Consider the following 26817-nt stretch of genomic DNA (forward strand, 5'->3'; position numbering starts at 1 on the left):
ACTACACTACACTTAACTACCCTACCCTACCCTACCCTACCCTACCCTACACTACACTACCACCGACAGTCCAAGTTTCAGCTAAATCGGCCCAGAAACGGCTGAGATATTGCAAAAACAAATTAATAGTATTTACTGGCGAATCCCCTTGGCGAGCGGTGCCTTGTGTCGGCCTTCGTTGTCAAAGGTCAATGACCTGCCGGCTCTAATGCTTTTCACTCAGTTTTTAAAGCGAACAACTGAGCCTAAAGCACGTGCCCTCTGCTCGGCGCCGGTCGCGGCCCCATCACGTGCACACCGCTGAACCCACACCCTCGAAAATTTAATACGACAAATAAGTGCAGGCGACCGACTTGGCGTGAAAATTTCACCCCCGTAGCCCTTACCGTTCGCGAGCAATAGTCTGTTGCCGATTCTAGTGTAAACCCCATGGCACACCACGTGAGCACCCGCCACGGGCGCACCCCCGGCCGCATCGTGCCCAAAATTTAATATGACCTGTTCAATTACGTGACCCACGAGTGGTAAAAATTTCACCCTCCTGCGTCAATCGACGGCGTCGCAATAAGCGTTTTTGGGCGTTACCCCGACGGCGGCGGATTTTTTAGGATTTATAATATAGACTAGAGGTACAGGTTTACGCGATAACTGTATGTTTTGATTTATGTTATGTTACGGGTGCATTAGTTTGGGTGATTGACTTGTATTTTAAGATGTATTATTTGGATAGATTTGGGTAGATGTTTTTAATTAAACTGTAAGGGTTGGTGATAGGTGCGGGGTGTTCAAGTGTTTTGTATGGTAGTACCCTACCCTACCCCTACCCTACCCTACCCTACCCTACCCTACCCCTACACTACCCTACCCTACCCTACCCTACCCTACATTACCCTACCCTACCCTACCCTACACTACCCTACCCTACCCTACCCTACACTACCCTACCCCTACCCCTACACTACCCACCCTACCCTACCCTACCCTAACCTACACTACCCTACCCTACAATCCCCTACCCTACCCTACCCTACCCTACCCTACAATCCCCTACCCTACCCTACCCTACCCCTACACTACCCTACCCCTACACTACCCTACCCTACCCCTACACTACCCTACCCTACCCCTACACTACCCTACCCTACCCTACCCTACCCCTACCCCTAACCTACCCTACCCTACCAACCCTACCCTACCCTACCAACCCTACCCTACCCCTACCCTACTCTTACACTAACCTACCCTACCCTACCCTACCCCTACACTACCCTACCCTACCCCTACCCTTACCCTACCCTACTCTACCCTACCCTACCCTACCCTACCCTACCCTACCCCTAACCTACACTACCCTACCCCTAACCTACCCTACCATACCCTACCATACCCTACCCTACCCTACCCTGCCCTACCCTACCCTACCCTTACCCTACCCTACCCTACCCCTACACTATCCTAACCTACCCTACCCTACCCTACCCTACTCTACCCTTACACTACCCTACCCTACCCTACCCTACTACTACCCTACTACTACCCCTACCCTACCCTACCCTACCCTACCCTACCCTACCCTACCCTACCCTACCCTACCCTACCCTACCCTACCCTACCCTACACTACCACCGACAGTCCAAGTTTCAGCTAAATCGGCCCAGAAACGGCTGAGATATTGCAAACACAAATGTATCGTATTTACTGGCGAATCCCCTTGGCGAGGGGTGCCCGGCGCCGGTATTCGTTGTCAAAGGTCAATGACCTTCCGGCTCTGATTATTTCCAGTCAGTTTTGAAGCGAACAACTGAGCCTAAAGCACGTGCCCTCTGCTCGGCGCCGGTCGCGGCCCCATCACGTGCACACCGCTGAACCCACACCCTCGAAAATTTAACACGACAAATGAGTGCACGCGCTCGACTTGTAGCGAAAATTTCACCTCCGTAGCCCTCACCGTTCCCGAGCAATGGCCTGTTTTTGTCGATTCTAATGCTAACCCTATGGCGCACATGAGCACGCGCCACGGGCGCACCCCCGGCCGCATCGTGCCCAAAATTTAATATGACCTGTTCAATTACGTGACCCACGAGTGGTAAAAATTTCACCCTCCTGCGTCAATCGACGGCGTCGCAATAAGCGTTTTTGGGCGTTACCCCCGACGGCGGCGGATTTTTTAGGATTTATAATATAGACTAGAGGTACAGGTTTACGCGATAACTGTATGTTTTGATATGTATGATTAACGGATGCATTAGTTTGGGTGTAGAAACTTGCATTTTTATTGGTATTATTTGTGAAGAACTGGGTAACTGCTTTTAATTGAACTGTAAAGTATGATGGTGATGCATGCGAGTTGTTCGAGCCCCTAAGTTAGGATGTCACTCAATTCAACCCTACCCTACCCTACCCTACCCTACCCTACCCTACCCTACCCTACCCTACCCCTACCCTACCCTACCCTACCCCTACCTCTACCCCTACACTACCCTACCCTACCCTACCCTACCCTTACACTACCCTACCCTACCCTACCCCTACCCTACCGTACCCTACCGTACCCTACCGTACCCTACCCTACCCTACCCCTACACTACCCTACCCTACCCTACCCTACCCTACCCTACCCTACCCTACCCTACCCTACCTAACCCTACCCTACCCTACACTACCCTACCCCTACCCTACCCTACCCTACCCCTACACTACCCTACCCTAACCTACCCTACCCTACCCTACCCTACCCTTACACTACCCTACCCTACCCCTACCCTACCCTACCCCTACCCCTACACTACCCTACCCTACCCTACCCTACCCTACCCTTCTCCTACACTACCCTACCCTATCCTACCCTATCCTACCCTACCCTACCCCACCCTACCCTAACCTACCCTACCCTACCCTACCCCACCCTACCCTAACCTACCCTACCCTACCCTACCCCTACCCTACACTACCCTACCCTACCCTACCCTACACTACCCTACCCTACCCTACCCTTACACTACCCTACCCTACCCTACCCTACCTCACCCATACCCTACCCTACCCTACCCTACCCTACTCCTACACTACCCTACCCTACCTTACCCTATACCCTACCCTACCCTACCTTACCCTACCCTACCCTACCCTACCCTACCATACCCTACCCTACCCTACCCTACCCTGCCCTACCCTACCCTACACTACCCTACCCTACCCACCGACAGTTTAAGTTTCAGCTCAATCGGCCCAGAGACGGCTGAGATATTGCAAAAATAAATTAACAGTATTTACTGGCGAATCCCCTTGGCGAGCGGTGCCTTGTGTCGGCCTTCGTTGTCAAAGGTCAATGACCTGCCGGCTCTAACGCTTTTCACTCAGTTTTTTAAGCGAACAACTGAGCCTAAAGCACTTGCCCTCTGCTCGGCGCCGGTCGCGGCCCCATCACGTGCACACCGCTGAACCCACACCCTCGAAAATTTAATACGACAAATGAGTGCACGCGACCGACTTGGAGTGAAAATTTCACCCCCGTAGCCCTTACCGTTCGCGAGCAATAGTCTGTTGCCGATTCTAGTGTAAACCCTATGGCACACCACGTGAGCACGCGCCACGGGCGCACCCCCGGCCGCATCGTGCCCAAAATTTAATACGACCTGTTGAATTACGTGACCCACGAGCCGTGAAAATTTCACCCTCGTGCGTCAATCGATGGCGCCGTAATAAGCGTTTTTGGGCGTTACCCCGACGGCGGCGGATTTTCTAGGATTTATAATATAGATCAAGGTTGAAGAATTTAGACAATTTAGACGGTCATCGGAAATAAAAATTTCCGGTGACCGTTAGAATTTAAACAACTTTCTTTATCTCAAAACAAAAACAAAAAATGTGCGAATTGCGAACTGCGAAGTCGAAAATAATGATAGCATATTCGATGGGGGAGGCTAAGGCATATATAATCATGGTAATGGATACTGTTGTGCCATGGACGGTACTGAAAGCTTACAGGAAAATTAACGCTAATGCTGACCTTGAGTCATGCGCAATAGATCCACATTTGGCGCTTTTGCTTACCATACATGGACATAGCGGTGTCCCTCCTATTCGTGCATTATCAGACGGCAGGGCTGCATTGCACAAACGGTACTTCTGGTCGCCTTTCCTGCCCTTCCCGAGGTCGGCATGTGCAATGTGTATAATGCTGTGATAAATGCACCGTGCACCGTATGGTAGTCATTACTGATCATGACAATTAACGGAAAGTATTAGGCTTGGCCCTGAGCTAGCCCTGACGAACCCTAGCACTGAGCTACTGCCTCAGACTTCTAGAGATTGGCATTTAGTCGTTAATCCGAACCAGCTGGAGTTGACTCTTTTCCTCTGGATCGTCTAAGCGTCTCCGACTGTTGGGGTCGCCGTGCAGTCCTGCTCGGCGCCCGTTTGACCGTGACATTAGCGGCGGCGCCCGCTCCTCTGAACCATATACGAGTAAACGTCTCCCAATGTTGGGGTCGCCGTGCAGTCCTGCTCGGCGCCCGTTTGACCGTGACATTAGCGGCGGCGTCCGCTGACCACCCGCCGCTCCATGCACGGCGGCCGGGCCGGGCGGACGGCTCTCATTTTTCTGCGGTCGGGTTTCGGCCGGATGGGAGTCTGCGGCGGTTTACAGAGACGCCGGAGCTCTGCGGCATCCGGGCTGGCCGCGCTGAGAACAACGGCGGGTCGACGGTCGCTGGAAAGCCGCTCGGCTCATAGCTGTGGCTGACCAGCCTCGCATCACAAGGACGAGCCGAAACTTTCGCATGTGGAGACGAGAACTTTCCCGGTCTAGGCCACCGCAAAGGCGGTGGTGGCAGACGACTGAAGTGAGAAGTTCTAGCACAGGAGATGCTGACCAGCGTTGAGGTTCTCGCGCTTATCATTTGCTGACGCTGAATTTTGAAACCGATGGTAATCGCGGTGTTGACTAGCAAAACGGCTGTCCTGTTAGCTTCCCCTTGGCAACCGGTTGATGCACTGAGAAAATTTAAAAACGGGGTGGGGTGTTTTTGCAGTGTATGATGAGTGTCAGACACTTTTAAATGTGTACTGTGACACTTATTACAGTGTCATGAAGCCTGTCATACACGGTTAAAGGTTTAGACACCCTCAAAAGCTCCCTTGGGTATGCAGAATAACCACTTACCCATGGGTAAGTGGTTATTCTGCATACCCAAGGGAGTTTTTGAGGGTGTCTAAACCTTTAACCGTGTATGACAGGCTTCATGACACTGTAATAAGTGTCACAGTACACATTTAAAAGTGTCTGACACTCATCATACACTGCAAAAACACCCCACCCCGTTTTTAAATTTTCTCAGTGTGGGCAGAGAACTATAGCACTGCCGTAACGAGCAGAGGGCTTGCCGTTTCTGACAGCACCAGTGCCGTGGCCTTTGTTCAAAAGCCGGTGGCATTTACAAGGGGAGACCACAAACTCCTGTCGAGATTTTAATGGCAATTTTATAGCTGACACCCCTCGTTAGGTCTGCTTTATTGGTTTGATTTTTTACTGTCCATTTGATAGCGAAGCCAACCATTTTATATTCTGATGCAAAAGTTCAGTTTTATAGCTAGATATTTTACCAATGCTACACAGAGTTAGCCCTAATAGTTCATATTTTATTGTCTTCCCGCTTGTTAACTCTCCATATAAAACCCCGTCCACCCACCGTCATCTAGTATCTGCCAATTTACCTCCGTTTTCTACACCATCTCCCTGCCCGTCCCAAGCTGAAGTCATTCAGAGGAGTGACCTTGGCGGCCGGGCTTAGTCCGTAGATCACTGGCGGGGCGCGGGACCTCGGTAAATCTTGTGGACGCCGACCATCTGGCGCGAGAGGTGGGCTGTTCTAGCCCACAGACAGTGGATTGCCCTTCCCCATAGACGTGCCTATATAGAGAAGACGACTGAGCCGAACGTCCAGCCTCACAGATGGAGACTACGGGCTTGCCAACTTTGCAATCGACCGCGTTGTTTGTCGAGAAACAACGGAGAGGCGACGGACCGTCCGAGCCCGAAGGCCAAGAGACTATCGACCAGTGTTTTTTTGCGCATAATGAGCCTCGATGGGTCATTAGTCCGAGTACCAATAAGCCCAGAATAACTGCTTAAATTCATCGCATTGCACTACCATTTTCCCACCATGTGTTATGTTTTCCCCACCCTCACTCCATTTTGCCGCTATTTCGTTCCAACAGAATCGGTTCATCTCATCTCGAGAGGATATACCCTGTCACGAAAGGGACCCACTAACCTGTTGATAACGTCGTCATGGAAACGGCTCTATCAAAACATAACGCGATCCATCGAACAATCGTGGCAATAATCACGCGAGAGATACTATCGCGGTAACTCGGCCAGCTCCGAACGGTGTCCCTAACGGTTTGCTGTCATCATGTCCTGTGTACTGAGTCGGCGGCCGGGGGAGATGCGGCACGGACGGGAGACTCGGAGGCTCGCGTGTCGGCTAATGCGGCCGTACCACTGACGTGACGGCGGTGTGAGCTGTGAAGATTGATCTCTCGGCAGTGCGGCCCGACGCCCGACGCCGGGGAGCGGCTCCACAGGCGGGAATTTCGGCGAGAAAAGGCCTGCTTACGTAGGGCGGCGCTAGCTACTGAGCAGCCACGTTTGGGGACGGATAACGAGGCATCCGTCTATGGAAAGAAGTAGTGATGTCAATTACGGAAAATCGGAATACCGATACCAAACCAAATACCAACCAAAACCACGGGAAAATACCGAAACCAAACCAACTTGGGAAAATGAGGGAAATGCCAACTTTTTACCGATTTCTTAGCCTCTTATACATTAGTGAGGGTTTATGATACCAACAAAATACCAAACACATTACGATTGAAATATCAAATACCAAGTTGGTATCGGTTTGGTATCGGTATACCAAAAAGTTGGTATCCGATTGACATCTCTAGAAAGAAGCATATAACATTGATCAATTGCTATTGCGTGACATCAAGTCCCACCGACCAGTTATGCGGTCGCGGAGCAGGTGATAAGCCATCCATCTACAATGACAGCCAATTTTCCGTCGCTCGCGGCGGTCTCACGGGCGTGGCTCGGCACAACTCGGGCGTCGTACGGCGGCGAAACAGGGGCGGTGCTGTGCCCGCCGCGGCTGGGCTGACCGGTCACCGTGCGAACACTGTGCGGCTGCTCCCACGGCACACGGAGGTCGCAGCCGCACAGTGTTCGCAGCCGCGGCGGCACGGCGGCGACGCGTGGCGCGCGCGAGCCGCCCACACGGCCCGCGCCGGCGCATCAGCGCTGCAAACAGCCACCGCCCGCGCTCACACCGAGAGGCCCGAGACCTCAACGTAGCACACAAACACAACAAGGAACGCACGCGCCAGGGCGGCAGCAAGGTGGAGACTGCAACGACGTACAGAAACATAACGAAGACTTCAACTGTAGCCAGAAACATAACAGAGACTGAAGCGGCAGCAACAAGCATAACCAGAGGCTGCACCGCTCCACTAAAATGTAACGAAGACTTCAACTGTAGCCACAAAGATAGCAGAGACTGCTGATTCGACCTCGGCAGTAGCGGGTCTGCACGGGGTGTGGTGGCACGGTTCGCCAGAGCGGCACGTGCGCACACCATGGCAAATGACTGTGCCAACTGTTCTCCGGCGTTGCGGTGTGAGGTGTGCCGACATCGGCTGCCGTGGGCCGTGGTAAGCCGCTCCGCCGCCGCCACCACGGCAGACCGGCGCGGGCCGTATATGTGCGCACAGTCATTTAGCCCGTCAAGGCTGGAGGCGGCGCCCCCACCGTGCCGATGAAGATTATGGCAATTCGTAATAAAGTACCACGCTGCGTTACAATGAGCGGGGCGCGGCAGGGGCTTGGCCTCGTCAACAGCGGACTACGTCACTGTGACGGGATAAAGTCGCAGAGACAGGGCGGCATGGAGGCGAGTTGTAGTGTCGGGAGCTGAGCTGAGCAGAGAGTCTGGTGACGTACGATAAGATCTGACGTCGTCACTGTGACCTGATGACGTCACCGCCCTCTGGTGACGTCACGGTGACTGAATTCTGAAGGTCCCGACACGACACACGACAGTCGGCAATCGGCCGTCTGGGAGCCGGACAAGGTCGGTTGTTTACCGGCCCCTGCCTCGCCTCCAGTTATTATGCCAGTGACGTCATTTTATCAGCACTCGCCAGTCGTGCATTTCGTCGTCACGGAGGTCCTCACAAAAGCTATTACTTCATTTAGGAGTTAGGTATGACAAGACAGAATATAAGCCATGTCTGTCACAGTGAAAATGTTTTAGTTTTGGGACAAGTGCCTACAGGCTACCTACGCAGAGGACATTCCCACTACATGCACACAAAATATGCCTTTATGCGTATTGAGATATTCATGACAATCTGAAAAACCCACTGTGGCTTATTATCATGTTGCATTCATTTGTAATTACATCTCATTTGCCACACTAATTATGTCAGCGTCGCCTACCCCAGGCCAATTACTGTCTCACGTTCACCATCCATTCATACCTTTTTATGTCCAGTTTCATTACACAATCGGTCATCTAATGGGACCACCTAATAATCAGATAACGACCGTGTTCATATGCTACAAAACCACACTCATTATCGCCGTTAACCGGCGCAGTAGCGTCACTGGGAGCAGAGCACACATGGCCGGACAGTGGGGCGCGGGGGGGGGGGCTGATTCTGTCCTCAGCGGACCGCCGGCTGAGCGACGTCCCGCCGGCCCTGACCCGTTTTCGACGGGACGCGGCGGGGCCCATAGTCCACGCCCCTGTCCGCGGGCCACCGCCCGGTAACGGCGCCAACAGTGGGTAAGCGGCGGCCGCGCTGTCAGTTGGGTAATGGCTCCTTTCCGGCGCCGAGCCCCAGCGACCGAGATGGAGCCGTTCTGACTTCCCACGGCGGCCAATGGAGGTCTCTCCGAGGACAATTCCGATAATTATTTACCGAAAACTCACACAAGTGATTGTGGTCAGCTCGTGGTGGCAGCTGCCCAGATAAACAGGCACACGAAACCCAATTGTACGGTTGCGGAACAGCCTCAGACAACTGAGCACTGAGCCCGCACACGAGCGGTGCTTTTTGTAGTCGCCAACACCGAGTGCCTATCGCTAGGCATACCAAAATCGCCGCCCTGTCCAAAATTACTTGGTTCTGCCTACGTGCGGCCTTGTTCCTCTCACTCAATGTCAGCGAGGCGTAATTTCCTTCAAGTGGGGAATTAGTGATAATCGAGCACCGACATTAAAGGAAACGTCAAGGAAATTGACTGTTGTAAATGCGGCTACAATGATGAATCAATTTCGCATATCCACAACTGGAACGTGACTGGCCTTTTAAAACTGGCCTTTAAATTGCATTGACACTTACAAATCTGACTATATCATGAAAAGCTATGACTCTAATAGGAAACATAAAGCGTAGAAACCCTGAAAGGAAAACAAGTGTCCCTTCATGTCTCATTATCCCTTCAGTGCATGACCGATGTCAACCGCTGCCTTCAGAAGGGTAAAAGAAGAAAGATTTTGTACTACATTTGCACTCCTCCGCTGACCTGTCCTATTTGGTCTGACCTCTGGCGTCTGCCCCCAGGCTGGTTTTCGCTGCTGTCGGAGGACGGGAAGACGGCGCCCTACTACAGCAGTATCGAGGAGGTGGCCGCCGCGCGGCTGGCCGTCTTCCTATCGCGACACGACGTGCCAGCCTACGTGATGACCGACAACGGTGAGAACTGAGAGATAGCGGGGGAGACGGGGGGACGGAGGTGTAGCGGGCTACATCTTTTCTATTAGTTTACTATTAGCTGTAAACTTTAAATCCTGGCACGACCGACTACTGCCCGATCCGGATACGCTGGCCGCGTTCCGTAGAGACCCTTTCCTTTGTTTTCCCCTGTCCCACGTCCCTATCGACACCGGCCGCCCATAATTTAGAAAGGACAGCAGCACAGAGTGAGGTAACGCGGAAGAAATAGACGCGGAGACCTAGCGGGTCACCGTTCGTTACGGACGTCGTCACTTGAGGGCAGCACCAACCGGAAGGGAATATGATAAAGTCATGCAAGAATGCAGTTATGCAAAAAAAAATCGACTCAATACTGGACGTTGCACAAAGCTGCAATTCAGATCAACTTGATCACCAAGCAATCCGAAAGTCGCAATAGTTTTATCGTCTGACCCCATCATACCTATAGCATTCTAGCAACGACCAGTGCAACAAGGACGTTTTTGGAATATAGACTATCTAAATGATATCCAGAGGAAGTCATTGCGCTAGCAGCTCATGAGCTCGGAAAGCAAGTCCTTGTGGCGGAGGAGCATCTGAACAAGAGGTACAGCACCTAGAGTACGAGTGAGTGAGCAAGATTAAAGGAAACTAGAGACAACATTACAAAGGATAAATCGTTGCGGGCTGCCTACTATAAACAACCATTTCGATTTCAAGCCGCTTTATCAGAAACAAGCGCAGATCAACAATAACGGGCATCGTTCGCCGATGAAGACTGGAACCGAAGAATTGTGCCATCTTATGGCTATTTGAATGTTTTCACATTTAGTGCAACCATATTTTGGAGAGGCCGTTGCAAACGCAAAACCGAGCACACCCTCAAACCACCGCAGTAAGAAGACAAAGAAGTGCACCTGAATCGGAGCCAGCACCCGGAACCAGGTCAGGAGAGGGCGACGCCACCCCGACCCAACTATAAAAAAGGGACCGCTTTACTTCGAGATCAGTTAGACCGGAGCAGTCAGACCGAGACAGTGAGACCGGGACGGGAGGACCGAGTCAGTGGGACCGCCGCAGTCGCGTCGGGATCACCGCGCCCGAGAAGTCATGCCGCCGGGAGACGGGCCAGTTCAGCCGCATCGCTGCAATCGTCCTGCTCCAGTTCTCTGCTAGTGCCTCGAGTGATGGAGACGCAGGACAGCAGCCGTCGACGAGAAAGGACGCAAGTGCAACTGCCGAGGTTGACGTCACACTCCAGCTGCTTTATGTGAGTGTTCAATCTGAATGGTCGAAAGTCTGCTCTCCCTGATCCTTTCTCCCCCCCCCCCTGGTTCACGCCCTGCCCAATCTCTCCAATGGTCGTTGCCAAGCTAATAGCAAATTGCTTTGATTTATACGGTCGGTCCAGACAATTCTAGTTGTGGTCTCCACTCTCCGCGATCGCCAGAAATTATTAGTGCAAAGCTGTATTGCGGTTTTGTTCTTAGGGTCTTACTACCGGATAAGCTGCGTTATAGGTGATCGAGTTTTAGCTAAAATTTCACGAGTGCGTATATGTCATTGTTAGGATCTCCAGCTTACCATTTGCAGACTAGGATTACAATGGGATTCTCAGTGTGTTCATGTTCAACAGTGACGTTCAGTTGGGTGTGTGAGAGGAGTTCAGGGCGTGGTTTCAGTCTCTTTTACAGTGATATGAGCTGGTATTGCTGCGCCACATAGCGGGTTAATAATGAAGCTGTTAGTTTCTGTGCGAACCTGTCAAAGACAAAGTTAACAAATTAACCGGTTAGGCGTAAGTCATATATTATTGGTATTCTGTTGAATTAGCTTCTTGACTTGGAACATGAATTAGACTGTATTTAAATTCAACGTGTTTAATTTAGAATACATACTAAAGCTATGAAACGTTCTGTTGTGGGCATAGTGGGAAGGATCAAGCTCTTACAAATTTGGAAACGGGTGATTGGCCACAAGGTCAATAAGATCATCCGTCGAGATGTCATCAACGCTTTTCCACTCGTGGTGTTTCGTGGAGTTCGCACTACAGTATAGAGGTTTACATTAGATACACACACACACCGAATAAGAAGAGCACATATAGAAGAAGCACACGGTGTCTGATCGACGACCTTGGTCCAGCTGTTAATTCCGACGGGTGAAGCGGCGCGGCGGTGGGCCGCCCAGGTTATGAGCTGGGCTGCAAATTCAGGTCAGAATTCAGCTGTTAAGGAGTTCAATTACTCGAGGCGTGCAATTGTGGAAACGAACGTGGTAAATTGTTCAAAGATGTTGGGTCATCATAATGTCACTAGGTCGTCGTAATGGCGTGGTATTATCGAGCATAGCCATCAAATGACGTTTATCATGGGCAGTCCGGGCGTACTGTTTGCATCACTAGTCGCGGGACAGAGCTGGCGGCGGACAGGACGGTCCGTCGGCTCTCGGTCGTAATTTATGGGAGATTTATTGACGCAGAATATTTCAGACCAGGTAAACAATATCAGTAAAATTGTTGGGGCTTATATTTTTAGCGAACCTGAATACTCGTGGTTTTGTGGTTGCTGGTAGCAAGTATTTCACCCGACACAGATTGACGAAAATTTAATGACTCAAGATGATACATTTGATCTTTCTATCTGTCACATTCGAGTGGCTACAAGGTATATTGCAAGCTGACTATCTTAGATCAATAAGCCGGAGTCTAAATGAGGAGAGGGTTTGTTTGCCCGGCTCTTATGTCGGAATGTTGACTAACATGACTTAGACACAGAACTTCCTGAGAAATTCGTCCAGACCGGTAATGTAAGGTAAGGAGCACATCGTCTTTAGCAGAGCTATTCACGTTACCCACCGTGGTGATACCGCGGTTGTTGTTGGTTTCCCGCAGGATTATTTAGTGGGCAAAGGTAGGCAGGCTCAGAGGCATGAAACGGCGGATCCCAGCGGAAGTCAAGGATCCATCAGGAATGGTGGAGTGCTGGGTCACTGGTAAGTCATCCACAGGTGGTGCAGGAAGCCGTACGTCCCAGGAAGTCATCATACTTATCTGCATCTTGATCATCGGCATGAGCCAGGAGTTTCTGGTCACATCCGGTGATGGACAGCCTCTGGGGGACCGGGATAGTCCCCCCTCGGAGTTCGTGAGTCCTGGTAACGTAAGACCCACGGAACCAGATGAGTTCCAGGCAGATAGTTCCAGGACGTGGATACGTGAACTATGGTCCCAGGACGTGAACGGTAAGTTCCAGGACGTGGACCGGAGGGAGCGCGAGGCCTAGCGCTCTCTCAAAAGGGAAACCAGCCGGGTGTAATTCGCGAATTCGCATCATAAGTCTATTGGACGTGTTGTGGATCCGACTAAATTACAAAGGTGAATAATTATCTGCATGCAATACTGGACGGCCCTGTGGCTTGGCCACCGGTTAGCGGGAGCACACATGGATTCATAAGAGAGACATTTATCTCGCCGGGGAGGTTATTGCTGCCAGACACCTAACACTATCGGAGGGATTTCGAGGGGCACTAAATAAATTTTGGTGAATAAATGAAGAGCGCTTGTATGTGAGAATGTGAGTGCGTATGATAAAAGAATGAATCTTAGATTAAGGCCGATAGGAGTTAAGTGCAGCTCGGTTAGGACAGTCACGACAATGATTCTCGAGGGCACTTAAATTCAGCTACGCTAATACGATATAAGTGGGCAAATTTGAAAAGGGTAGAGTAGACCAGTGATGATGAATTGGTGACTGGACTAATGACCATCCAGTAAAGCAAGTTAAACGCCAACAAATGGCTTGGCAGTGATCATTACGACCCCAACTGCCTTATCCAGCCCGTCTCTCACTGTGTCGATTACCCACGGGTTGGAGCCTGTCCATCCTGCCCGAGCAGTGAAGTTACTGAGTCGACGTCTATACAATGTGACGATGATCAAGCCTCAAAATGAAAGCATCTCCCATCAGATGCATTTGTATGCCGGGTGGGCTTCCAGAAATCAACTTTACTTACGCACACACTTCCAGTCTCCAACAGCACAATTCCAGCGCTTCACATTGGCACCGAACTACCCACTGGAACAGAGCTCCAAGAAAGAGCCCCCCGGAAAACAACTCCGCCCCCACTCCACCGCACCCCTGTTCAGTCCCCCGCGCTACAAATTGGCGCCCGAACGTTGGGGCTCTTGATCAAACAGAACATTGCGAAGCTAGTCAACTGGCGCAAGCCTCCGAACCCGAAGAGGATGAGAGGTAGGAAGCAGTTCATGAAGAAATGGAAACGAAGATGAGGCTGAAAAGTGTCGACTGACGAGGTGAAGAAGACGTTGAGGCGCGGAAGTAGAGGATATTGATGCTGATAACAGTAGTCAGGAAGATGAAGAAATACAAAGGTGAGCGACTGATTCAGCTGCCGTGAAGGTCACCAGCTCGGAGCTTACGGAAGGACGACTGATCCAGCCAGCTGCCGTGGCGGCTGCCAGCCTGGAGCTGACTGGAGAACGACTGGTCTGGCTGCCAGCCTGGAGCTGACTGGAGAACGACTGATCCGGCTGCCGTGGAGGCTGCTAGTCTGGAGCTGACTGGAGAACGACTGGTCCGGCTGCCAGCCTGGAGCTGACTGGAGAACGACTGATCCGGCTGCCGTGGAGGCTGCTAGTCTGGAGCTGACTGAAGAACGACTCGTCTGGCTGTCAGCCTGGAGCTGACTGGAGAACGACTGATCCGGCTGCCGTGGAGGCTGCTAGTCTGGAGCTGACTGGAGAACGACTGGTCTGGCTGCCAGCCTGGAGCTGACTGGAGAGCGACTGATCCGGCTGCCGTGGAGGCTGCTAGTCTGGAGCTGACTGGAGAACGACTGGTCTGGCTGCCAACCTGGAGCTGACTGGAGAACGACTGATCCGGCTGCCGTGGAGGCTGCTAGTCTGGAGCTGACTGGAGAACGACTGGTCTGGCTGCCAGCCTGGAGCTGACTGGAGAGCGACTGATCCGGCTGCCGTGGAGGCTGCTAGTCTGGAGCTGACTGGAGAACGACTGGTCTGGCTGCCAGCCTGGAGCTGACTGGAGAGCGACTGATCCGGCTGCCGTGGAGGCTGCTAGTCTGGAGCTGACTGGAGAACGACTGGTCTGGCTGCCAGCCTGGAGCTGACTGGAGAGCGACTGATCCGGCTGCCGTGGAGGCTGCTAGTCTGGAGCTGACTGGAGAACGACTGGTCCGGCTGCCGTGGCGGGCGGCGGCTGCTAGTGTGGAGCTGACTGGAGGATGACTGGTCCGGCTGCCATGGAGGCCGCCAGCCTGGAGCTGACTGGAGGAGACTGGTCCGGCTGCTATGGAGGCCTACAGCTGAGTTTAATGCAGTACACGAATAGCCATGGTAAGAGAAATCTTATGTGTATTGTGCATGTAGTTAATGCTTAATGTATCAGATGTGTTGATTTTGTGGAAAGAAATTTAAGTAGAGTCTAGGATGGAGTGGCGGGACCATCGAGATGTTCATTGTTCACCGTTCCGAGTTGCGGGGACGCAACTAGGGTTGTTTTGGACTGAAGATGTAGCGGGCTACATCTTTTCTATTAGTTTACTATTAGCTGTAAACTTTAAATCCTGGCACGACCGACTACTGCCCGATCCGGATACGCTGGCCGCGTTCCGTAGAGACCCTTTCCTTTGTTTTCCCCTGTCCCACGTCCCTATCGACACCGGCCGCCCATAATTTAGAAAGGACAGCAGCACAGAGTGAGGTAACGCGGAAGAAATAGACGCGGAGACCTAGCGGGTCACCGTTCGTTACGGACGTCGTCACTTGAGGGCAGCACCAACCGGAAGGGAATATGATAAAGTCATGCAAGAATGCAGTTATGCAAAAAAAAATCGACTCAATACTGGACGTTGCACAAAGCTGCAATTCAGATCAACTTGATCACCAAGCAATCCGAAAGTCGCAATAGTTTTATCGTCTGACCCCATCATACCTATAGCATTCTAGCAACGACCAGTGCAACAAGGACGTTTTTGGAATATAGACTATCTAAATGATATCCAGAGGAAGTCATTGCGCTAGCAGCTCATGAGCTCGGAAAGCAAGTCCTTGTGGCGGAGGAGCATCTGAACAAGAGGTACAGCACCTAGAGTACGAGTGAGTGAGCAAGATTAAAGGAAACTAGAGACAACATTACAAAGGATAAATCGTTGCGGGCTGCCTACTATAAACAACCATTTCGATTTCAAGCCGCTTTATCAGAAACAAGCGCAGATCAACAATAACGGGCATCGTTCGCCGATGAAGACTGGAACCGAAGAATTGTGCCATCTTATGGCTATTTGAATGTTTTCACATTTAGTGCAACCATATTTTGGAGAGGCCGTTGTAAACGCAAAACCGAGCACACCCTCAAACCACCGCAGTAAGAAGACAAAGAAGTGCACCTGAATCGGAGCCAGCACCCGGAACCAGGTCAGGAGAGGGCGACGCCACCCCGACCCAACTATAAAAAAGGGACCGCTTTACTTCGAGATCAGTTAGACCGGAGCAGTCAGACCGAGACAGTGAGACCGGGACGGGAGGACCGAGTCAGTGGGACCGCCGCAGTCGCGTCGGGATCACCGCGCCCGAGAAGTCATGCCGCCGGGAGACGGGCCAGTTCAGCCGCATCGCTGCAATCGTCCTGCTCCAGTTCTCTGCTAGTGCCTCGAGTGATGGAGACGCAGGACAGCAGCCGTCGACGAGAAAGGACGCAAGTGCAACTGCCGAGGTTGACGTCACACTCCAGCTGCTTTATGTGAGTGTTCAATCTGAATGGTCGAAAGTCTGCTCTCCCTGATCCTTTCTCCCCCCCCCCTGGTTCACGCCCTGCCCAATCTCTCCAATGGTCGTTGCCAAGCTAATAGCAAATTGCTTTGATTTATACGGTCGGTCCAGACAATTCTAGTTGTGGTCTCCACTCTCCGCGATCGCCAGAAATTATTAGTGCAAAGCTGTATTGCGGTTTTGTTCTTAGGGTCTTACTACCGGATAAGCTGCGTTATAGGTGATCGAGTTTTAGCTAAAATTTCACGAGTGCGTATATGTCATTGTTAGGATCTCCAGCTTACCATTTGCAGACTAGGATTACAATGGGATTCTCAGTGTGTTCATGTTCAACAGTGACGTTCAGTTGGGTGTGTGAGAGGAGTTCAGGGCGTGGTTTCAGTCTCTTTTACAGTGATATGAGCTGGTATTGCTGCGCCACATAGCGGGTTAATAATGAAGCTGTTAGTTTCTGTGCGAACCTGTCAAAGACAAAGTTAACAAATTAACCGGTTAGGCGTAAGTCATATATTATTGGTATTCTGTTGAATTAGCTTCTTGACTTGGAACATGAATTAGACTGTATTTAAATTCAACGTGTTTAATTTAGAATACATACTAAAGCTATGAAACGTTCTGTTGTGGGCATAGTGGGAAGGATCAAGCTCTTACAAATTTGGAAACGGGTGATTGGCCACAAGGTCAATAAGATCATCCGTCGAGATGTCATCAACGCTTTTCCACTCGTGGTGTTTCGTGGAGTTCGCACTACAGTATAGAGGTTTACATTAGATACACACACACACCGAATAAGAAGAGCACATATAGAAGAAGCACACGGTGTCTGATCGACGACCTTGGTCCAGCTGTTAATTCCGACGGGTGAAGCGGCGCGGCGGTGGGCCGCCCAGGTTATGAGCTGGGCTGCAAATTCAGGTCAGAATTCAGCTGTTAAGGAGTTCAATTACTCGAGGCGTGCAATTGTGGAAACGAACGTGGTAAATTGTTCAAAGATGTTGGGTCATCATAATGTCACTAGGTCGTCGTAATGGCGTGGTATTATCGAGCATAGCCATCAAATGACGTTTATCATGGGCAGTCCGGGCGTACTGTTTGCATCACTAGTCGCGGGACAGAGCTGGCGGCGGACAGGACGGTCCGTCGGCTCTCGGTCGTAATTTATGGGAGATTTATTGACGCAGAATATTTCAGACCAGGTAAACAATATCAGTAAAATTGTTGGGGCTTATATTTTTAGCGAACCTGAATACTCGTGGTTTTGTGGTTGCTGGTAGCAAGTATTTCACCCGACACAGATTGACGAAAATTTAATGACTCAAGATGATACATTTGATCTTTCTATCTGTCACATTCGAGTGGCTACAAGGTATATTGCAAGCTGACTATCTTAGATCAATAAGCCGGAGTCTAAATGAGGAGAGGGTTTGTTTGCCCGGCTCTTATGTCGGAATGTTGACTAACATGACTTAGACACAGAACTTCCTGAGAAATTCGTCCAGACCGGTAATGTAAGGTAAGGAGCACATCGTCTTTAGCAGAGCTATTCACGTTACCCACCGTGGTGATACCGCGGTTGTTGTTGGTTTCCCGCAGGATTATTTAGTGGGCAAAGGTAGGCAGGCTCAGAGGCATGAAACGGCGGATCCCAGCGGAAGTCAAGGATCCATCAGGAATGGTGGAGTGCTGGGTCACTGGTAAGTCATCCACAGGTGGTGCAGGAAGCCGTACGTCCCAGGAAGTCATCATACTTATCTGCATCTTGATCATCGGCATGAGCCAGGAGTTTCTGGTCACATCCGGTGATGGACAGCCTCTGGGGGACCGGGATAGTCCCCCCTCGGAGTTCGTGAGTCCTGGTAACGTAAGACCCACGGAACCAGATGAGTTCCAGGCAGATAGTTCCAGGACGTGGATACGTGAACTATGGTCCCAGGACGTGAACGGTAAGTTCCAGGACGTGGACCGGAGGGAGCGCGAGGCCTAGCGCTCTCTCAAAAGGGAAACCAGCCGGGTGTAATTCGCGAATTCGCATCATAAGTCTATTGGACGTGTTGTGGATCCGACTAAATTACAAAGGTGAATAATTATCTGCATGCAATACTGGACGGCCCTGTGGCTTGGCCACCGGTTAGCGGGAGCACACATGGATTCATAAGAGAGACATTTATCTCGCCGGGGAGGTTATTGCTGCCAGACACCTAACACTATCGGAGGGATTTCGAGGGGCACTAAATAAATTTTGGTGAATAAATGAAGAGCGCTTGTATGTGAGAATGTGAGTGCGTATGATAAAAGAATGAATCTTAGATTAAGGCCGATAGGAGTTAAGTGCAGCTCGGTTAGGACAGTCACGACAATGATTCTCGAGGGCACTTAAATTCAGCTACGCTAATACGATATAAGTGGGCAAATTTGAAAAGGGTAGAGTAGACCAGTGATGATGAATTGGTGACTGGACTAATGACCATCCAGTAAAGCAAGTTAAACGCCAACAAATGGCTTGGCAGTGATCATTACGACCCCAACTGCCTTATCCAGCCCGTCTCTCACTGTGTCGATTACCCACGGGTTGGAGCCTGTCCATCCTGCCCGAGCAGTGAAGTTACTGAGTCGACGTCTATACAATGTGACGATGATCAAGCCTCAAAATGAAAGCATCTCCCATCAGATGCATTTGTATGCCGGGTGGGCTTCCAGAAATCAACTTTACTTACGCACACACTTCCAGTCTCCAACAGCACAATTCCAGCGCTTCACATTGGCACCGAACTACCCACTGGAACAGAGCTCCAAGAAAGAGCCCCCCGGAAAACAACTCCGCCCCCACTCCACCGCACCCCTGTTCAGTCCCCCGCGCTACAGGAGGGATGGGGTGGGAGACGAGCAAATCTGTGTGTGGAGACAGAGAATGGAAACGGAGAGATAGGATAGAGTACAGAAACGGGGAGTTGGGGCGAAGACACTGGGGAACATAGGGGAAAGACTGAAAATGTGACTTGCTATGGGGAAACGCTGGTCGCTTAGGGATGTAAATGAAATGTGATGGGAAAACGAGACTAGGGAGCAGGGAGCGAAGAAACATGGAGGAAAGTGAGCGGACGTCCGGGACGGGGAAGGTGTGTGGGTGGGTGGGGTGGGGGGGGGGGGAGGGGTGTCCAATGTTTCCATAAAGGTAAAGAGAGGCTTAGTTGGGAGATTGATCCCAGCTTCGGAGAAGGGGGAGCTCTGGTCTCTGACCTCCCTGAAACCGGCCCTGACCGCACACACAACCGACTTTATAGTCGTATGTTCGCCTGCGGGGTGCCTGGTGCTTACATTTGCATGCATTGTGTGTGGATGCATCGGGGTGGGTGCTAATGCGCTTACATCTACACACGACCACTTTTGCCGTCTCATCGTCCTGGCCGACAGCAGCCGGTATAGTACACCGCGGCTGATTGATTATTCTGACCAGCCCAGACGCTGTTTGTTTTGCTAGTTAAGTCAGCCCATTCGGCCTTGACGGACGCTTCTTTAGGCAACAAAGACGGAACGGCAGTACGGAACCACAAACAGCAAACATAGCACGACACGGAGGCGTGGCGCTCAACGCCCGCTGTTCAACATCGCCGGCGTTTTACCAGGGGCGGGACAGCCGGCGCCTGGGGTGGTCCGACGGAGGAGTCTGTTAGAACAATGCCCGCCGGGCCGGAGGAGCTCATTTGCTCCTCCAATGAGGCGGCACGGGCCGGCCGGTGGCGCGTGGCGCATTGTGTCAGCAGCACTGAGGCGCCGGCGTGCGACTCATTACTGGGTGGACAATGCGGCCGCCCGGGGAGAGCGTATCGCCTCTGTGCCGGTCGACTGGGCGGACACTGCGCCTGTGACGGGGGGAGTGTCGAGGACCGCCCCGGGCCGGCCGACAGCTCAGCGGAGGTCAGAGGGTGGGTCTGATGATGACTCAACGTATTCGTGTAACACACATCTTCACTGAAGTCCGTAAACCACCGATACCTTACTCACACATCCAAGCACAAGCAGTGGTGTCTCTAAAAATTATTGAGTATGTCCTCGGGAGCATATTTTCTCTCAGTTTGCGATATGTGTTTGCATAGGCTCCTAATGTTCCCTGCTCTTCTACTGAGTTATCCGTCTCGTTGAGGGTAGATGCAGATGTCCCTCCGCGGTCCAGCCCGGCGCGGTGGTCGGTCCGCGCCCACGGGCTGTCCCATCACCTGCAGTCCGTATACAGCGTCCCATCGATCCCAGCTGGGTTCAGCTCAGGGGCTCGGCTGGGGCGGTGCCGATTTGGAGGGCGGCCAGCGGGTGGCCGGTCGCCGCTGCAGCTCCGACCTCGACTGGACATCGGTGCGGCCCCGTGACCTTGCCCACGTGCTACCGGAGCGGCTCCGCTCGACCAGGGCGCGGCTTCAATGGCACGCCGCCGACGCATGGTCCGCGGCCGTCCGTCCCCATTTACATGCGGTGCCGGCGGGCCGAGAGCGGCCCTCTCCGGCCGCGAGATCGACCAGAATGGCGGCCGGCAGATGGACGATATGGCCGGGATGGAATGAGGAAATAATGACACACTACGCGAGCTTCAAATGTCGACCGGGTCCCATCTCTCCGCAGTGTTTGACATTTTGGACCAATTACTGTTCGGTAGACGCATACGTCAAAAAGGTGCTTGTCTCGGCCTTTGCTGCTTCGCCATCAGACTTTGATGCCGTGTACGTACCTAAATGACTTTTCGTTGTTTGTCGTTCTGCCAGCCCAGCTCAAATCAGTATGCATATGCTTGGCGAAAGGTGAATGGAGTAGTGACAGTAGTTACTTCGATTGATTATGAAGGCGACATTTAACTTCAGGAAGGGTGAATCATCATGATGCAGGGAGCCCTTGCTTTCTTATTCCAGAGCAGTTAGGCTCGTAGATATACAAAAAAAGCCTGCCTGTTAATCGGCGAAATGGTTGCCAGCAATTAGTAATGACTTCAAAATCGATATTTCTGACGATATATGAAACTTCTACCAAAGTCAGGAAAACATCCTCATGCTCAAAAATGTTACCAGAACAGCGTAAAAGGCTAAAAGCACTTGCGATTACTGTCATTGCATGTGCAGTGTGCAGTGTGCATGGCGCATGCCTTTGCCGATAACGGTACATACCTACGTAAATAGTAAACACGCGGTTTATATTCGAACGATTCTGAAGATTGACGGACGGACCTGCGGCGCAGATCGCTCGGGTGCATCGAGTCCCCACGTGTCGCCGCCCCATCACTGCAGGGTGACAGCGTGTGTCCTGCCCGGCACGCTCACGTGACACTGACGTGACGTGTCGGACCGTGCCGTGACGTGTCAGACCGTGACGTGACGCGACAGGACATTGTTTATGGTCTCAGCTATGCGATCACCGTCATTAGTGCAGCAGAGAAGGCGAATGACGCAAACTCCAGATTTCCGTAAATTACGTAAGACGTCTTTTGTTCCGAGTTCGTTCATGTCAGTTCCTGGCTCGATCTGGAATCTGCGGTGACCGACCTTACGTCATCTGCCGCCCTAAAGTTTATTATACCCGAGTGTAAAATTGTATTTTAACTGTGGGTAATTCTCCAATATCGGCCGGAATTCAGTGCATTCTGACTAATAAAACGAGACATATGTATCATCATTAGGCACACAGCCACAAGCAGCAATACTGTAGTGACAAGTGACATTAATCAACGGATAAGTGCTGAGCTGCGCAGCAATTAGTCGGCCGCGCTGCTCGCTCCACTCCAACTTTCACGTTGTTTGACGTCACACAGGTCACAGACCGAACGCCGACCGTACCAGCCCCGCGTGAGTCGTGATCTGGCCCACCGAGTCAGTCTTGCCCCCCCCCCCTCCAGTCAGTACAAAGAACCTCACCCGTGCGGGCATTTCCTCCGGAGTTTTATCTCTCCGTGCTGACCGCGCTGGGTGCCGGGAAGTGGCACGTACCCCTGTGATTGTGTCTGACCGCGCCGCCGCTCCGATCTGTTCCAGGACAGGGCACCGTGTACCGGAAGGTGATGGTCGGCGCGGGCAATGTGCTCCGTCTGATGGGTGTGTTCCGCGACCTGAACACACCGCCCAGCGGCACACCGGCCCTCAACTACGCCCAGTGCGTCAACTACAAAAATGAGGTGAGCGAGCGGGAAGCAATGGCAGAGATCGAGCCCAAAAGTGACTATGTTCGGTTGAAATATTAAAATATCGGACATTTTCCCACCGATTGGAAGACAACTAATAGGTACTAAAGAGCAGAACAGCCCAGCATAATCGCTTATTTATAAGTTAGAGCCTGATCGTAAAAAACATTTTCGCTTTGTAAAACATCGGGCCTGATTGTTTATTGATTTCTAAGTAGGTATCGAGTTCAATGCTGACCACTGACACCGGACGCTCTGGTCGTCAACAGGTGTTGTTCCTGCCGTTCACGGCCGAGGGCCGTTTCTACGCGGCAGCGACGCGACCGACCTCCTCCCGCGACCACGTGTTCCTCATGTCGCAGCTGATGAGGCAGCAGAGGACGCCCATGACACTCAAACTCGTCTGCGGATTCATGCCGCGGATGCCCTGCAACTTCACCGGTACGTAAATGTGCGGTCGGTTTTAGATTTGTTGTGCTGGTTTTAACCGGTAAATGCAATTGAAATGTAAAATGCACGTAAAACGTAAACCTAATAGTCACTCTGTCAGCTTACTGCTTAGGATAAGCATTTCACGATAAATGTTAGCATACGATAAATTTAGTTTTCTTCAAACCTTTTGGACTATTTTTCTATATCAAAACTGGCTCACTTTCAGTGTTATCTGTCTATTCAGCACCCTGCAAATGGGGTCTCCTTCACACCGTGCTGCCACCTATGCCGTGACCTCGTCCAGTCGGTAGGCCCCGCCCAGAGCGCCCAGTGTCCATCTCGTTATATGCCCAGTGCTTGCCGTCCACTGCCCTGCCGCCCTAACCCGCCGTTTTCTGTGCCGCAGGTCTGCTCCGTCTGGAGGAGGTGCGCCCCGAGCGCCTGGTGCTCGGCTGCACCACCGAGTCTGACGGACCGGGCACCCTGTTTGAGCTGGACGCCGAGTCGGCTCTCCGCGTGCAGCCCATCGACCAGCTGGACCGGCGCTCGTCGCCCGCCTTCACCAGGGCGCTGGTGATGTGCGAGCGGCACGGCGAGCTGTGGCGGCACCAGATGAAGGTCTCACACGACGTGTTCGACTCGGCGCACTCGTCGTTTGACTCGCTGGAAGCGCCGCCGGCCGGCCGACTGAGGAAAACTCCCAGTCTGAGCGAGCGGTTCGGTAGGACGGTGGTGGCGCCCGCCGTGCCGGTGCCGCTCTCACCCCGGCTCGGAAAACCTCCCACGCCGCAGTCCGAGACCAAGAAGAAGCTGACCAAGTCTCCCAGTCTGGACGGCGAGCGGCGGCCGGGCCGCAGTCTGCGCCAGACCGTCTCGCGGTTCTTCCTGAACCGCAGCCGCGGCTCGGGCAACCGGGACGTGACCACGTCGTTCGTGTTCTCGCGGCCGGCGGACGTGCAGTACGGCCGTGTGGCGGACGACATCACGCCCCCGCCGCCGGCCACGCCGACCGCCGAGAACCTGTACGCCGAAATCTGCGAGAAGGACGAGCGGGGCCGCGTGGTGCACCTGCGCTCGGCGGCCACAGCCGTCGGCGGTCCGCCGGGCGACTACACCCTCCGGCTGGGCAGCGACGGCCAGTCGTCGAGCCCCTCCTCCCCGGGACACACGATGGAGCACTCGACGTGTTGAGCTAGACAGATCGGGCTGTCGTTCTCCCGCCCTCCCCAGGAGCGCCCCTCTGGAGTGCACCGCCAGCGCGGCGGCCGAGGGGTCCGGTCCTGACCAGGTGTGATCGGAGCGAGTCTTTGAGTCGGAGTGAGTCCCATTGAGCTGGTGCCGGCGTCCAGAGCAGCCCCACTCTGACCCCGTATGTTGCGCCATATGAGGCCAGAGCGAAGGGACGCGGTGCTCCCGACTGCAGCCAGTGATGTGACGCTCAGAGCAGCTGAGCTTCTCCGATGTGCTTCATATAGGGAAACTTATACGTGCTGCAGATAGTGAGATGGTTACGAGCACGTAAATGCACGCAAATGAACAAACGATAGTTGTCGAGGAAAATATTATATATGAGTACTTGGATGATAATATGCACATGACTACACAATAGGTACATTTCAATTTTGTCAAAGGGATTCGTACTATGATATTTCGACGCCTCCTTTTATTCGCAAAAAATGCACCCAATTTCAATGTCCGGGTGTTGCATCTAGCGCCACTCGCCAGTCTTTCTGTGTATCGTGCGTTTTTATTCACCTAAGAACGTCCTGAGATGCATGTTTAAAGTGTCAGCGTCTTATAATCGATAGAAAGTGTGTTTTTACAGCGTGAGGAACAATATTTAAATGTAGGGTAGCGGATTTTGTGGCTATCTGTGATATATTGATAAATATTTCACCTTCTATGGAAGGTGAAATGTCGATACTCGATATGTAAATAGGAATGTAAAATGCGGAGATATTGTGACATATGTTTCGAGCATTCGTCATGGTACCAAAATATAAGTGACATGTACCTATAATAACTTTCTCGCCCGTCATACCCATATTGGCCTTCGGAAGATGAACATTACGCATAATAATTACGTTTATCGAAATTCCGACCATAAGTTGACGTTTAAACGGCAATCAGCAATCAGCGTTCTATCGGTCGTTTCCTGATGATTCTCTCTCTCTCTCTCTCTCTCTCTCTCTCTCTCTCTCTCTCTCTCTCTCTCTCTCTCTCTCTCTCTCTCTCTCTCTCTCTCTCTCTCTCTCTCTCTCTCTCTCTCTCTCTCTCTCTCTCTCTCTCTCTCTCTCTCTCTCTCTCTCTCTCTCTCTCTCTCTCTCTCTCTCTCTCTCTCTCTCTCTCTCTCTCTCTCTCTCTCTCTCTCTCTCTCTCTCTCTCTCTCTCTCTCTCTCTCTCTCTCTCTCTCTCTCTCTCTCTCTCTCTCTCTCTCTCTCTCTCTCTCTCTCTCTCTCTCTCTCTCTCTCTCTCTCTCTCTCTCTCTCTCTCTCTCTCTCTCTCTCTCTCTCTCTCTCTCTCTCTCTCTCTCTCTCTCTCTCTCTCTCTCTCTCTCTCTCTCTCTCTCTCTCTCTCTCTCTCTCTCTCTCTCTCTCTCTCTCTCTCTCTCTCTCTCTCTCTCTCTCTCTCTCTCTCTCTCTCTCTCTCTCTCTCTCTCTTAACAGTTTAAAGTGCGAAGCTACGATACAACGTAGGCATTGCATTTATTACGTACCTTTATGATGCATCTTTCTTTCTTTATGTCGTATTAGATTTTTGTTTGCGCTGAATATTATGCACGAAACTAGGAGATGCGTACATTTTACCAGAGTTTAGTGTAATCAGAAATACGTAATGTATAGTCGACTACAGAATGATGCTCCACTTTTCACAGGCAATTATTTGCCTCATAGGCGGCGGAACGGGGAGGGCACCGGGGCACCGTGCCCCCTTTGATTTCGGCATTTTAACATTAGCCCTATGGGCGTTGCATGGAAAGAATGGGATCAAAAGTCGGCAGTGCCCCCCCCCCCCCCACCTAATTGAAGGTGTTCCGCCGCTATCGATTTGCCTGGAGTGGTAGGCTGTGCCGCATCACACGGGCTGAGTTCACAAATTATAGCTTTGTCCCAATGCTCACAATCGACACGCTTAATTGCGTGATAAACGGCACAACTTAGCGCTCCGGTCAACTGATAGCTTCTGAGGAGTGGAACATCATTCTGTAGTCGACTATACCTAAACGGGCGAAGTAAAGGCATGGGTAATGCAGTAATCCTTAGCTTGACTGAATGAAGATAAATATTCCTAAAGCCGCAATAAAATAGCAAAATGAATTAGTGCGCACCTAGAGAAATTAGTACCTATGCCCTGCAATTATCCAATGCAGTGCAATATTCCACCAAAACTGATCCTTCACATATGTCGTTTACATATGACCAGTAGCGGCGGAACACCTTCAATTAAGGGGGGCACTGCCGACTTTTGGTCCCATTCTTTCCATGCAACGCCCATAGGGCTAATGTTAAAATGCCAAAATCAAAGGGAGGCACGGTGCCCCGGTGCCCTCCCCGTTCCGCCGCCTATGCATATCACAACCGTTTAACTGGGTTACATGGGCAAGTAAATACGGAGATCAGGAATGGATTTTCCTGTTCGCTCACCATTGTGCTCCGTT

At 51.8% G+C, this 26817-nt stretch overlaps 1 protein-coding gene across 1 annotated transcript in view; it reads left to right on the forward strand.

Annotated features, from left to right (window-relative positions):
* LOC122386283 overlaps positions 1 to 25182 on the forward strand; it is a 38928-nt gene extending 13746 nt beyond the window's left edge. Inside the window, exons 2-5 of the mRNA XM_043375341.1 lie at positions 9634 to 9765; positions 22582 to 22721; positions 22997 to 23168; positions 23566 to 25182. Coding sequence (XP_043231276.1) covers positions 9634 to 9765; positions 22582 to 22721; positions 22997 to 23168; positions 23566 to 24350 — 1229 coding nt within the window. The 3' untranslated portion in view covers positions 24351 to 25182. The remainder of the gene's footprint in view (positions 1 to 9633; positions 9766 to 22581; positions 22722 to 22996; positions 23169 to 23565) is intronic.
* The last annotated feature ends 1635 nt before the right edge of the window (positions 25183 to 26817 follow it).

Source organism: Amphibalanus amphitrite, unplaced genomic scaffold (genome assembly GCF_019059575.1).
Source record: "Amphibalanus amphitrite isolate SeventyFive unplaced genomic scaffold, NRLGWU_Aamphi_draft 000245F_arrow, whole genome shotgun sequence".
NCBI classification, from domain to species: domain Eukaryota; kingdom Metazoa; phylum Arthropoda; class Thecostraca; order Balanomorpha; family Balanidae; genus Amphibalanus; species Amphibalanus amphitrite.